Genomic DNA, 14,664 nt, shown 5'->3' with positions numbered 1-14,664 from the left:
GTTGTAATGACTCGATTCATGACTTGACTTGAGTCACAATTTTTGTTGACTCAACGCGGCTTTTCTCATTTTCTTGAAAATGAAAAATTACCCGATTCGTGTTAACTTGTGTATTGACTCGTACTCGAGTCAACATGACTCGACCAATTCATATAAATTGGTACATTCTGTATGACTCGTGACCGATAATTGAAAAATATGCATTTATCTGTTTGAATAAACATGTTTAGAGTAAAATATGTATATTATGAACCCGAGGTCTTAGATATCACCAAAGAGTTGCACAGAAATGAACTGAACTGAACAGAATACCGCACACTATGACTTGACTCGAGTTTTAACACTAGGACTCGGCAGTCCGTACGTTGTTCCCTGGTTTGGACTCGGTGGTGAATTAAAAATGACTCGACTGGACTGGAGTCAAAACTATACAAGTCAAATTGACTTTCGACCCAGAACCGTGTGCCTTGGTTACAATCCTGCCATAGCAACATTCTTCCATACCATATTTGATACATTTTTTATACTTCCTCAGTTACCCAATATCTCAGATACTATTTTTGTCAGCGATGTAGGTTGCACAATCATCCAAGACAGAACAAGGCATATACTGAATTCTTTGTGAATCACAACATAAGTAATATAGAGATGCCATCGAAAAAATTACATAAAACAAAGGTATTGTCTCATTCAAATATATCTTAAAACACAGTTTTACATTGTTTCAATCATTAAATATGTTGCGATTACAGATGAAATGACCAATTCCTCTTTCATGCATAGGTCATACTAAATACCTTCATTACCCAACACCAGCGGTATCCATTATTTAATCAGAAACGTGACATAGCATAACATGGCTTCAGGAGTATATTGCTGTGAATTATAATGATGCATATATCACACCGAAGGTAATCCGAGCAGAGCGCAAGAAATCATTTCCACGTTTAACTAGTTGAGATATCTATGCATCTGATAGGCTGCATTTTCTTACTATACTATTTTTAGGCTTTAGGATAGTCAAAGTTACGATAAGCGATATGTAAGACTGGAATGCGACAGCAGTCGAATATCCTTTGTTGTATTATTATATGGATTTGAATAATTATCAATAATATCATTTTCCTTTGTATGCGAGTTGCACAACTTTGTTCACTAGGGTGGGTGAGTCGCAATTTACCGTTTAATCGGACCTGTCAGGCAACGGATTTCAGAGGTATGCAATCAATTTGACAAATAAAAGTAGTTGACACGATTTTATGGTGACTCGACTTGACTCTGGTCAATTTTTTTAATACAGAAAATTACTCGACCCCGTCAATTTTTCAAATACGAAAAATATTCGATTTACGTCAATTTGTGGAGAATGATTCAACTTGACTCAATTTTTTAACTACGGAAAATTATTGACTGGAGCCAAATTGTTTATTGACTCGAATTGTACTTAGTCACGACATATCATTGTAACTTCATATAATAGTAAAGTTACCTCATTTTTGGTATATCATCTATCAGTACTGGGATTGAAAATAGGGCCTGAAAAGCTGAATCTATTAAAAGTATGTTAAACTTCTATATCACGAATGCGAGGCATTTGATATAACCAGCTTTTTATGTTATCCTCTTTAAATCCAGGGTGCATGCCTCTTATTTACATGCTCTAGGCCAGTGGTTCTCGACCTTTTTGAGCGCGCGGACCGGCAAAACTTCAAAATAAATTGTGCAGACCGGTAAACCTTCAAAAAATCGAAATTAACCCTGAATTTAATTACAACAAACGTAAACAAATCAATTGTAATGTTGGAAACTACATTTAATGCTGCCTTTTATGGATAATTATGCGTGGTTGGTGGTTTCATTGAAGTTTCTGCAAGACGTAGCTCGCCAAATCAGGTCTTTCAAGATGACTAATACTATCTTCATTTTTATTGTTGGGTATCCTTTGAAAAAAGCTACTATGCTGTTTGCCATGGTCTCCACTATACTGCCAATTGGCGCTTAATGCACTGTCGGAATTATACAACATGTGTTCAGAAGTCTCCATATCTTTCACATTTAAATTGCCAAAACGATACATATGCTGCTTTTATATGATTTCATACAACACCTGCACCATTGTGACCTACTATCAGAGCCAACCACAAACGCTATATTACAACACGATGCAGTAAACTATGTTCCAAACTTGCATTTTGGAATTGAGATTAAAAAAAGTCTGATATATTTGGGCAATTTGGCGTACAGGCAGTTGAGAACCACTGCTCTAGACTAGGGTGGGTATCTAATAGACTACAAGCCATTTCGGCACCCTCATAAATTTTCGTTATATCCCAATCTTGTGGTGTTTTGATGAAACTTTTCTCGGATAATCCCCGAATTATGGAAGAAAAACTCGAATAGCTCCGCTTTTACAGGTTGGAATTGAGTCAAATTTGTTTTGCATCGTCTTGAGGACAGCGCAACAATTTCATGGGTTGACAGAAAAATTCGGAAAAATTTTTTTTTGCATCTCTGGGTAAATTAAAAATTTTCAAAGTGTACGCAATCCGCGAATATTGTTTGGAATGAAGTAAAATTTGGTGTGCTTTGTTTTTTAAGGTAACCTAACGGTTTAATCACGTAGCCAGCAAGATTCAGGAAAAAAAGTTTTTTTTGAACAGCCCTATTGTGTGTTTTACCGAGCCTCCATTTTTATATCACAAATAAATTGATCGCAAATGTGGTGATCGGAGCTTACAGCTTATGTTGTCGGAAACTAGTAGTAAAGTAATATACTAGCAATGTATCTTTGTTTTCTAAACTGCTCAAGTGCCCAGTGCTCACCTCAACCAACCCTGTTGTATGCTTTAAATAGAACGAATAATGTTTATACGTTTATATTGTATTCATGGATATGTTGGTGGGTAGGGTATTGCACCATATCCTTTTTTTTTAAACTTTCCGAGGTTTCGTATTTTATCGTTTAGTTTTGCTGATAATTCAATATAGGGGCTATGGCTACTTGCGTATTTCTGCGCATGCGCGAACTCTTTATTCGTTCCTCGATTCAGAATAAATGGCACATATGTGTTTCAAACAGTTAGCATAATGCAATGGCTTTAAATCATATCTCGAAAATTTACCTCGTGACTTGACTTGACTCGAGTCACCTTTGAAAACCGAGTGACTTGACTTGACTTGACTCTAGTCAAAATGTGCAATGACTCAAAATGACTCGTGACTCAAAGGTAGTGACTCGATCCCAACACTGATCTAAACTATAAAAGTAAGACTTGTGACTCAGAAGCTTATGACATTGGTTACAACCCTGTATGTACTAAACAACCAATCCTGGTCGGCATGTGCAGGTGAAGTAGTTGCATCACGCTTTAAATTCACATTGAAATCGTTTTTTTTTTCTCAAATTAGGTAATCTCATTGATAATAAAAGTAGAAAAAAAATCGAAATTGTTTGGATAAACAATAGAAGATGCACCCCAATGTCAGGTCAACTCTTCATTTCTGAATATAATAGTTGGCAAATACACTTGTTATTATATTTCTCATTGATTCCACAGGCTATTGCATGCTATGTAAAATTCATTGCGAAGAGAAATATTGATGATATGCAGTTTATTAGGAATATACTCAGTTCAAAACGTCTCAAAATCGCAAAACAATAAAACAGTTCAAAACGTCTCAAAATCGCAAAACAATAAAACTAAAACAGAAATCTCCTAGAGATAGTCTTTATACTGCTTAACCCTTTTGCCGCGGGTGGATCCTATAGGATCCATGCACAGTTTTTCACAAACACGCTTCAATCAACTAACGACATCTTGCGTTGTAGTGGTCATAAACGGTTACAGTTATCGTCTATAAATAGATATTGTCAATACGCATACGATGAGCTACATATATTCCATTGACTTATCGCAAAACCTGTTCAGAATGCATATTGAACACAGAAAAACGTTTCCCACAAAATACAATCTGTAGCTCAGTTCGCCTGAATGAACGCTGCTCATATAATCGCTTTTATCTTTCGTTCTACACGGTCGTAAGCAGACACATTTGTCGTTTTAGAGTAGTTGTTGATCGCAAGAGTTCATTGAAACCATAATAACGGAAATTAGTTGGATAGAACACGCTTCAAATTGGTGTGAAATGAAGCAATATTCTGTTACGTGAAAAATGCCGTGCACGTGTGAGCATTGCCGCATAAGGTCATATACATTCACTTACGATTGCCTAATACTGTTGAATGTCACACACAAAGTTAGATGCAGTCCATAACACTTCAACACGATCAGTATCACGGAGTTTGGTCTTATATGAGTTCCCGACGCCAGTGCTAAACACTGTAGAAATGGGTGTGTAAGTTACGCGAGTATACGGTACTTGCGCCTGTAATAACAACACCATACAGACAGTTGAATCATCCGTTTTAGATGTTATAAGAAGTTACAGTAGACTTCAATGAATAGGTGTTGATCATATGCCCATATACTGACGAACCTGTATCGGACAATCGATGTGTAGAACATGTTTCAAATTGATATGAAATGAAGCAACAAGAGAAATCGCGCACCGATGAGAAGTGTCAAACAAAGCAATATATTTACTTACGATGGCCTTGTGCAGTCACAAATTGCACATTTTGTTAGTTATGTACGATCAATAGTATCTATGAGATCAGTAACATGGATTTTGACTTATATAACTAGACCAGGCAAAGCCGAATAAACGTGAATTACAAGGCGCGTAGTCTCTACCACGATGACGTAATCGACGGCGGCCGTGAATCATGCTTATAACAAAAACCTTCCAGTCCCGTGCGCGCGATTGCGTGAAGTTATCAAGCTCTGTAATGTCTTGTTTGAATGCCGAAATCGATATGTAAGATAACCATGTGGACATTCACTATGGAAAGGATTATGTATCACGTCAGGTGGAAACGAAAAACAAATTTCTCGTTTACTTCTGAGAAATCGCGTAGACTTGTTCGAATATCACCGTCACCTCTCTCGACCGAGCCTTCCGGGTAGCTCAGTTGGTTAGGCGGCTATTTTCTGATCACGGCGATACATTGGGCGTCGGTTCAAGTCCCGTCGTTCGCATTTTATGAACATTTTGGTTGATGCATTAAAATTTGGCCTGGCGGCCGACCGCGTGAGTAGGGTTAATGGGTTGTGATTTCAGCCCATTGCCGAGTTTCCATTTTTGAGGTTGAACTAGGCCAAGAATAGCAATTTTTTACTTACTTACGCTGAAGATGTCTATTACCACAAGAAGGCAAGAACGTCAACGTCGGAAAATAATATCACGGAGGAGAAGTGTATTTTAAAATGTAAATGATTCAAAAAGTATTTCGAATCAGGTAAAAATCGATGCATCAGTAAAAATCTAACAATTCACATAATTTTCTAAGTTATATAGTTGTTTTAAAAATTGAAGGCAACAGAAAACGAAAAATATTGAGAATATGATAGGGATTCGGCAGATAATAGAAATTCATTCCACTTATACGTGTAAAATGTCCATTAACCATGATATTGGAATCCATTCCACTTCATATGAATAAATTGTCCACTGAGCATAATAGTTAATGTAATTAAAAAGCCAATATATTTGAAAAAAATCGCTTCTTGATCATCAACACTCTCATCTGGCTAAATACATCCTCCCTTATTTCTTTCTGTGATATCCAGGGAGCAGAAATAGCTTTTTGGTGAAGCAGTTGCGTGAATAGCTCATAGCACAGATATTATAGGAAACAACCTTTCCAGTTATTTCATCCATTTCTCCATCCTTTTCCTTGTATCTACCGGATTTATGTTTCATGGCATCATTGACCCGCAAGAGCATTTCACTGACACTTTCGCATCTTGAAAACTCCATGAATACATTAGTCAGCGCTGTGATGAACCATGAGCCATAATCTTTGTCACGGATCGCTCCGTATCCCTTGTGTGTCGAATACGCAAAAAGCATGTCACTGTAGGTGGGTATTATTGGACCATCAAGGTGTACGCAATCATTTTGAGTAGGTGACTGAATTTTTGAAATTCGTTTAATTGCATTATCGAAATTAACACCACGATCTTTTTCACCCCCACAGCAGAATTGCAGAATAAAAAGTTTTGGAATATTCCGTAATCTAGGTGCATATACGTTGCTAAATGCTTTCTCGATTTCATCCACATATACCATATTTTCATCATCACCCATGAAACACACTTTATCTCCAACTAGTCCGCCATGGCTCATAATCACTATTACAATGTAACTGTATTCTTTCTTTGGATTTGACATATCTTTCAAGATTTGCCGCATCTGATTAGCTGTTTGTTCTTTGTACGGTTCATTGTTGAAGATATCACATCCTAGTTGTTTCCATAACGTCTCCATATGCGTGACATCCTTCTCTGATCCCTGTCGTTTCAAATCCTTATCAGTCGGAAAGGAATTGTTAATAATCAACGCACAACCGTTGTGCTTTTCGGTTTCGTAACGATTCGTAATTCCAAGAACCTTATGCAAATCTTCTTCAGTAATAGTATCCAACTCATCCCTATGAACAGTCGTGCAATAGTCGATGGATTTGGTGTCTTGTGTAAAAGATTTGGGTTCTGCTTTCTTCGATTTAGAATTTCGTCCCATAGCCCAGGCAGTAAACTTTTTGATTGGATTTCTTTTGGATTTTTTTCGACTACGAATCGATTCAGATGAACTTATGTGATCCGACTCGGAGGAGCTAACGGAATCCACATTCATATCAGTGTTGGTTGCGAACACATTTCCCGAACCTGTATAAACAATTTCAGCGTTGATGTTGATCAGTACTTCTGTATTATTTTGATCTAAAAATAAATAAATCAACTCTGAAATACCTGAAAAAATCACCATAATGGAAGTTTCTATTCATTGATTGAGTTTGAATAGAAGTTGAGAATGTTCTGACAACCAGTTTAAATTTAGAATCATGTCATAATTTTTACCACTAAATCATTATTTTTCGTGATTATTTAGTTCCAGGAGTTGGAATTGTCAATTTCCAATTCCTCAACCCAGAACTGTAACCAGGTCACAAGTTTCCGAGTCACAAATAAATTATACTTTTATAGTTTTGAAAATTGACTCGAGTCAAAACTATAAATGTGAGATTGACTTGTGACTCGGAAACTCGTGACTTGGTTACAACAAGGGGTGGGCAAAATGATTTGAGTATTAATTTTAATGATTCGAGTCGAGTTGTAAAGATGATTTTTTCCAGTACTTAAATTATACGCTCCTCACCACTGAAAGTTAATTTATCAAGGAGAATTATAGTTTCGATACTAATTATCACTGTTCAGCGTTGACACCTTGATTGGCTGTATCGTAGCATACGAGACATATGGTGCAAAGCTACGAAGGTTACTGGACGTAGCATATTTCTGAAGTCATGATCATTCCACAACATTGTCAAGAAGTGCAATAAAATCGGAATGGTCGAAGAAATACCAAAGTATCTTTAATGTGATGGATAACAGGCATTGTATTCTCTGTGGTCGCTTAAAACGTACGCATTTGAACTTGACATATTACATTTGTTATGACATCATAATGAGTGATACTCGATTACTCGACTCGAAACATATTCCGTGATTTTCGGCACTCATTCATGTTCAATCGAACACGTGAATTTTCGAGACAGGGAATTTTCAAGACATATTTCAAGAAACAAGTAATTCAGCTTCAGAAGTCCCTACGAAATAATAAAAGTTCACCCATATTCCTACATATAGTATGATATTATCTTCAAGAACGGTCATTTCGTTGCTGTTTATCACTAGCCTTGAGCTGATATTTGCATAGGTCAACGTAATTTTTACATGAATAGCATGGTATTATTTTCAAGAAAAGTTTATTTGTTGCTGGTTATCACTAACCCTACAGTTATCATTTGCACAAGACAGCTGACGCTTGCACGATAATTGAACTAAAACTTGAGGGGGTCCGTCACGGTCCAAAAGGGGTCCGCAAAGACAAAAAGGTTGACAAGGTGGAGTCCGAGTCATAGTGTTCACTGTTCAGTTTTGAGTTCAATCCCGTTCAACCCACTTTTTTCAACCCTGCTCAAGTGATATAGAATGGCTCGTATTCATAACAGATCAATTTTTTCAGTCCCAACAGTTTCTGGCCTATTTGCCAAGTATCAGGACTGATAGACAAAATCCCAATAATATGGTAACTTTACTATTCTTCGAAGTTACAATGAAATGTTTTGTCTCGGCCATCCTAGTCTCGAGTCATGACTGGACTGCAAGTCGAGTCAATACACAAATTGACTCGAGTCGAGTCATTTTATACATCTGAAAATATGACTCAAGTCGAGTCACCAGAAATTCTCGAGTAGAGTTATTACAACCCTGCCTCGACCCCATCGAGAGACTGCCACATTCTGTTGTGGTAATCATGAAAATTAGACAATATTTATAATCGGGTATTTTTTAGCTTGACAGTACACTTTTTGTCACTGAGACAGTCATGGTATGCTAATATTTTCCTAACTTAATTCTAGCAGTACATACCGAAGTTCACACGCTCCTTTTCATGCTTTCTACGGACTGTTACTTCTCCTTGTCTGAAAAGAACTATGTCATGATCGAATTCAACGATGCCTTCCACGTTCACAGGAAGCCTGAAATCTTGAGTTGAATGGTCTCCTTTACGTAGAAAGATCGTATCAATTTTATCAGATTTAGATGATGAAGATCTGAGTTCTTTTCCATCTTTATCTTTGATGTCTGAAATTCCAACCTTCACCACATCATCGATTTGAGTTGCCAAGCTCTGGTCTTGAGAACAAACTTGAATCCATTTTTTTTCACGCATCTCATTCTTCAATGAATACCTGCATGTTGAGCAGTTCAGTACCAATCGATTTGTAAGCACTTTAGTATCCAGATTTGCAAAGAGGTAAGGTTTCACATTAAAATACCAGTCAATGCGTGTCCTGATGAAAATTGCGTATTCACAAAATCTATCAGTTTCAAATGTTGCTTTTCCATTTCCAGATATAATCACTCTCTGATTCAACTCCCATTTGCATTCATACGATTTTCTGCAATATACCTGGGCGTGCGCTATAGTTGTCCCTTTTTTTATCACCCAAGTATTCAATATAACTTGCGCAGGAACGGATAGTTCAAGACATGGCGAAAATTTTAAAATTGGGGATACTCTGAACCATGGTTCCACCCTTATGTCTTTCGGAACATATGTCTCCAATTCCATCAATGTTTCACTTTTTACAGATCCTTCCAACAGTCTGACACTTGCATCTTTTGTTGATATCTGTCCTCCATGGCTTGTTATGACTGAAATATTTTATGTAGAAGGTCATCAATCTGCAATTGCTGTCATTGAACGATTCATTATACTTACTGTGTGCTACACGAAGCTTGTTACCACTTTTTCCATCTCTGAAAATAATTACGAAAACAATTTATATTTAGACATTGATTGGTTGATGATATGTTGAAATATCATGGATATGTATGTTTTGGGGGATATTCTGTGGTTGGGAAGTAATAATGATGATTGCTGAAATTCTGTGACTGAACTGTGGGGCTGAAACTTTGAAAATAACATCCATCAATATATGAATCGAGTAGAGCATTGCAAAATGTGCTTACCGCAATCATAATCCCGTGAAAATCACTTGGGAAGGGATACGGATTTGAGTAAAATGAAAGTTATACATTTCATGCAATTGAGACAACAACTCTTTATTTTACGACTGTACAGTGTACATTGGCAAATCTTGGCACATTAGCTACAAGACACAGTGTAAGACTGTTCAAGAGTTTCTCACAGGTGAGCATCGGGCGGGCAAATGGTCATTAACCCTTACGAGGTGGGGCCATATTTTGCAGAATTGACCTTCAATTTTCAAATTCTCACCGTGACCCCACCAGGTCTTGAATCTGGGCCGTTCCGGTTTACAAGTGGGCGGAGTATAGCCCTCTACCGATTCCACCCTTGATCGACACCCCATGACATGTCTGAGGTTTTGTAATAAGTTTAAATAAACAAGCTTTTCCCCCCAAAAAATCTCTCTCTCTCTCAATTTTCAGGGCTGACCCTCAGGATGGCGTCAGAGAGAGGAATGTGATGCTTCAGTGCGTAGCCACTGTTGCCTGGTTTCAAACAAGCCGTCAACCATGGTTGTAAACCGCGCGGTTCGTCAGATATCGAAAAATGGAAAATACATATAAAATTTACAAATGGGCGTGGTCAGTGAGTGGTCAAGGTCAAGTTCATGATCAAGACTCAATCGGCCCCTACAGTCCAGTTTATGGCATAAAACAACGCGATATGCTTTCTTTTGTCATATCCAACCATTTGCAGGCATAGTATGACTCATATGCCGACTGCATTTGCACTTGAACTTGACCTAGATCTTGAAAATCACTGAAGTGTGACCAAAATTTACAAATCCCCCTCAGAAAACTTTCCAGAAAACGTTTTGATGTTTGAAACGGTGAAAATTTACACAGAAAACCGTACATGTTGACTTCTGATGTTCTGGAAGATTTTCCGACAATATTTCCCACTCGGAAAATACCCGGAAGTTTTAGGTGATAACCATATTTTATTTAATTTTTTATTTTTTGTTTATTTTTACAAACCAAAATTTTTGAGTAAGGTACCAAATACATCGGAAAAGTCTCAGCTTTTCAAAAAACGTATAACCCGATGTCTAGGGCGTGTCAACATGGAGAAATCGGTGTCGGAGACATGCCATATCAAATATGATACGCCCACCTCGTAAGGGTTAATTACCCTGTAGAAGCATGCTGTTATTTTATGACCACTGGTAACGATTGTCACCACACAAAAGCTATGGTGTCGCTCGCACAAACTAAAAGAGAAATTACTCTCCAAATTCACATTTATTCAGGGGGGTCAGTATTTGCCTCTGTACCAAGGAACTCCGATTGACAGATCCATTCGGCACAATCCTCCGGCAAAGGTTCTATTCCTGGGATTGCACTTTGTTCCGCAACCGCATGAAGCCCATATGTAACCTATACAGTTGACCTATATTCAATTCTGTACATCATGCATATTTTTATTTAGGCTCATTTTATTTATTCCTAGGAAGAGGGAACCAATCAATTAGACACTGATACTGAGCTGAGACTATATATCGCACCAAGATTCAACTTTAATACATCCGTTCAAAAATACTCAAGTTAATTTTACAAAAATTGTCGAAAATTATAGGCCGTGGAAACATGGCTTCTTTGATCCCGCTCGCTTCGAGCAAGATCGTGTGATGGTTATGCGTCCGGCTACTTGATCGGCAGGTCTTGGGTTCGATCCCTGGCCGGGTCAGACCAAAGACTCGAAAACTGGCATCCGCCGCTATCCTGCTAGGCGCTCAGCATCTACAGATAGCATGGAGGAGAAAAAAAAGGGGGGGGGGTGCTGACTAGATGACCATACGGTCATATCGCATCTCCGTCGTCAAAAGCACCTCGATGGTGCAGACGAAACCGAATACCCCCATTCGCCGATGACTGCTGCTCTACTCAAATCTTGTCAAGAAGTAAATAATTGGATTTTGATGATAATACTTCTAACATTATGTTGTCTGAAGGGATCAGTAACGAGGTACTTCTAATCTTGGGGAGCCAATTTTGCCAACTTGCATTACCTACTCAATGGTTTATGATTTTGGACTACTTCTATTTCAGAGTTTACAGATTTTTAGGCAAAGTATGCCTAAAATACTATGACTACATTAAAAACCTCTGCATTTTGTATGTAATGCATAAATTCCTTCATGATAAATAAATAAAAATAGTAAATAGGCGTATTTACAGCTGGTCTTACTTTGGGTATCCAGGCATTAAATACAGCCTCTTGGAGAGCATGTCCCTGCTTTCGCTCATCTGCTTACATCGTATGTTTGCATTTTCGGGATTTATTCTAGCGGTTTTCGCCATCACTGCGTTTCGTACCCGCATCATCAGCTCTGTGACATGTTCTTCTTTCGCATATCTTGCAAATACTTTGGCTATTGCAAATATATACCAACTTCCGTTCACTCCTCGATAAGCATACTCTCCCGACTGACTTGGATAAGATATCAGCATATCTGATCTTACAGTATGTATTGTGTGATCTTGGTCTCCATCAACGGGCTCAAAATCATGATCACAATTCCATGTGCTAGTAGATCGAAATTCAGAAGTTGAGACTCTTTCATCTACATTTTTTCCTCTACCAAATTGAAAGAAGAACAATTTTGGTTTCCCGATGAGATGCCTAGATCGGGAATTGTTAAATTTCTCCAATATACGGTAGACTTGTAAACCTTTTCCATCACTTCCTATGAAATACTCTTGTCCATTCAAAATTGCTCCATATGACATGAGAAACAAAACAAAAATGTCATACTTGCATATATTTTTTGATTGGGTCACCTTGTCTAATAACTGATCAATTTTCTGGGCCGTACAATCTTCTTTTACGGTAACAGAACAGTCCAAGCCTCGCCACAACTCATACATATTCGCGACGTCTACTTTAGCCCCTGTTCGTTTCCACTCCGTTCCTTCAAAGTTGTTATTGATGATAAGCACATATCCTTTTGGGTTGTTCTTTATTTCATAGACATTTTCCGTATTTAATATTCTAGCAATGTCATCTTTGCTGCATTTTTCTACATCCAGTGTTTTGATCTCGTCACAGAAGGTAACGTCACTCGATCTCGAATCGGTGTCGTCATTTAACATTTGATTGAGTAATTTTTCATTCAAAACATCTGTAATAACCGACATGGGTTGTACTTCAAGAATGTCGACAACTTTGAATGCTTTTGTAGCTCCATTTAATCCCTGTTCATCAACAGGAATGTAACTTGTTTGAGGTGGGAGAGTTTGCGTAGGTGGTTGTTGCCTAGGCCTGTTGTTATTGTGTCTTTGTAAGTGAATTGGCACTTGTGGCATCCGTGGTCTTGACAAATCATCGGTGTTGTGGTCTTCCTTCCTGGTTTGCGCAGCCAAATGGCTTGTGTCTAGATAAGTCATTTCAGGTGATTCATGTAAAGACTCTTCATTGAGATGTATATGGGCTGCTGCCACCTCTTGTCTGGATGAATCGAACATTGGATTGCTCGAAAGATTGGAAGGTGTACTCGAGTTTCGAAGTAGTGATTCACTTCCAGACTCCTGATTGTCCCCATCATTGTCTTCATCAAATTCTCTTTTGAGATCATGCAATCTTTCAATAGTAGCTACGCGTCCTGTTTTACTTTTCCACAGCATAATGATTTGATATTTTTGTTCTCTGCTGTCTCTATAGTCATCCAGTACTGTGTTGATTTCGCACTCTTTCAAGTTCAACATTCCCCGCGCAAACTCAATGAATATATACTTTTTGTCAAAACTGTCATTGAATTTGTAAACGTCCCTTGACGGCAGGTGAGTCATGTTTGGTACGCTTAATACTAAGATCTGAACCGCAATATAATTTTTGATGATAGTACTTCAGAAATGGAAATATTCCGAAAATCCGTAGCAGAATTCCTTGAATTCTGTGTACCAGAATGTTTTCATACCATAATATTATCATAATCAGCTGTGGCAATACCACATTGAAAAAAAATATTTACAAAATAAATTACAGTGACGGTCGTAAAAAATAGCGAAATATGATTGTATAATAGGGCTGTTAAAAAAACACTTTTCAGATTTGACTGGCTATGTGATAAAATTGTTATTGCCGTAGAAAAATTCTAATTCCATGATTTTATAATAAATAATTGAAGAGTTAACACCGTAAATACTATTTTATTCAAATACTAATTTTTCTACTACAATAACTTCGCTTCTAGTGGTTGGAATTGAGCCACATTAGGTGTGCATCATCTCTACTGACAGTTTTTAATGTGGGTTGACGAAAAAAAATTGAAATTTTCATTTTTCAATAAGAAATTCAAAAGTTTCTACTGAAAGAATCTCGCATATACTGGTTGGAACTGAGCCAAAGTTTGTATGCAGCGCTGTTTTAACCAACCTAACAATTTTATCAAATAGCCAGTGAAATCTGAAGAAAAAGTTTTTTGTGTATTTTGTATATTTTGTGGATTGAATCGTTGTGGGCAAAAGTGTCCGATAGGGTTGGTGATATGTTGCATATTGGCAGGATTTTGCGGTGCATGTAGGAGGTAAGTTGGGCCGCCGATGTGGCAAAATCTTGAGTCCAAGTCCAGTCAAAACCCAGATTGACTCGAGTCGAGTCATTTCCGTATTTTGAGAAAATGACTCGAGTCATCAGAAAATCGTGAGTCATTACAACCCTGGGGTCCGAAGAATAGTTTATTTCGAAACAGCAATAACAATATCTTGAAGCATTTAATCAATTTCAGCATTTTGAAATGCTTATCTTAGAATTTTTTCGAAATCTCAAATCAAGCCGCGGGCCGCAAAATATGACCTCGCGAAACGCCTGTTGGTGACCCCTGTAATATACTGAAAGCGGAGTTCGGGCGTAGCGAAATATATTCCGAAACAGCGGAGAATAACGGAAAAGTCAATCATGCAAGTTACTGGCCAATCTGGTGTATTTCGCAGCATTCCACAATATATAACAACCTCATAATTTTTTCGATCTGAGAACTTAAAA

At 37.7% G+C, this 14,664-nt stretch overlaps 2 protein-coding genes across 2 annotated transcripts in view; both read right to left on the bottom strand.

Moving 5' to 3' along the window:
• Positions 1 to 6,642, bottom strand: part of LOC145444075 (caspase-2-like) — a 35,425-nt gene extending 28,783 nt beyond the window's left edge. Inside the window, exon 1 of the mRNA XM_080321985.1 lies at positions 5,660 to 6,642. Within this exon, the coding sequence (XP_080178111.1) occupies positions 5,668 to 6,642 (975 nt within the window). The 3' untranslated portion in view covers positions 5,660 to 5,667. The remainder of the gene's footprint in view (positions 1 to 5,659) is intronic.
• A 5,202-nt stretch (positions 6,643 to 11,844) lies between these two features.
• On the bottom strand, positions 11,845 to 13,664 carry LOC145445582 (caspase-8-like). Its single transcript, XM_080323773.1, has one exon. The coding sequence runs from the start codon at positions 13,467 to 13,469 to the stop codon at positions 11,865 to 11,867; it is 1,605 nt and encodes a 534-aa protein (XP_080179899.1). The 5' UTR covers positions 13,470 to 13,664; the 3' UTR covers positions 11,845 to 11,864.
• Positions 13,665 to 14,664: the final 1,000 nt, after the last annotated feature.

Source organism: Botryllus schlosseri, chromosome 8, assembly GCF_051294905.1.
Source record: "Botryllus schlosseri isolate E-star chromosome 8, Bs_hap1, whole genome shotgun sequence".
NCBI lineage: Eukaryota > Metazoa > Chordata > Ascidiacea > Stolidobranchia > Styelidae > Botryllus > Botryllus schlosseri.
Note: the sequence above shows the minus strand (reverse complement) of the source record. Positions and strands in the feature narration are given on the sequence as shown.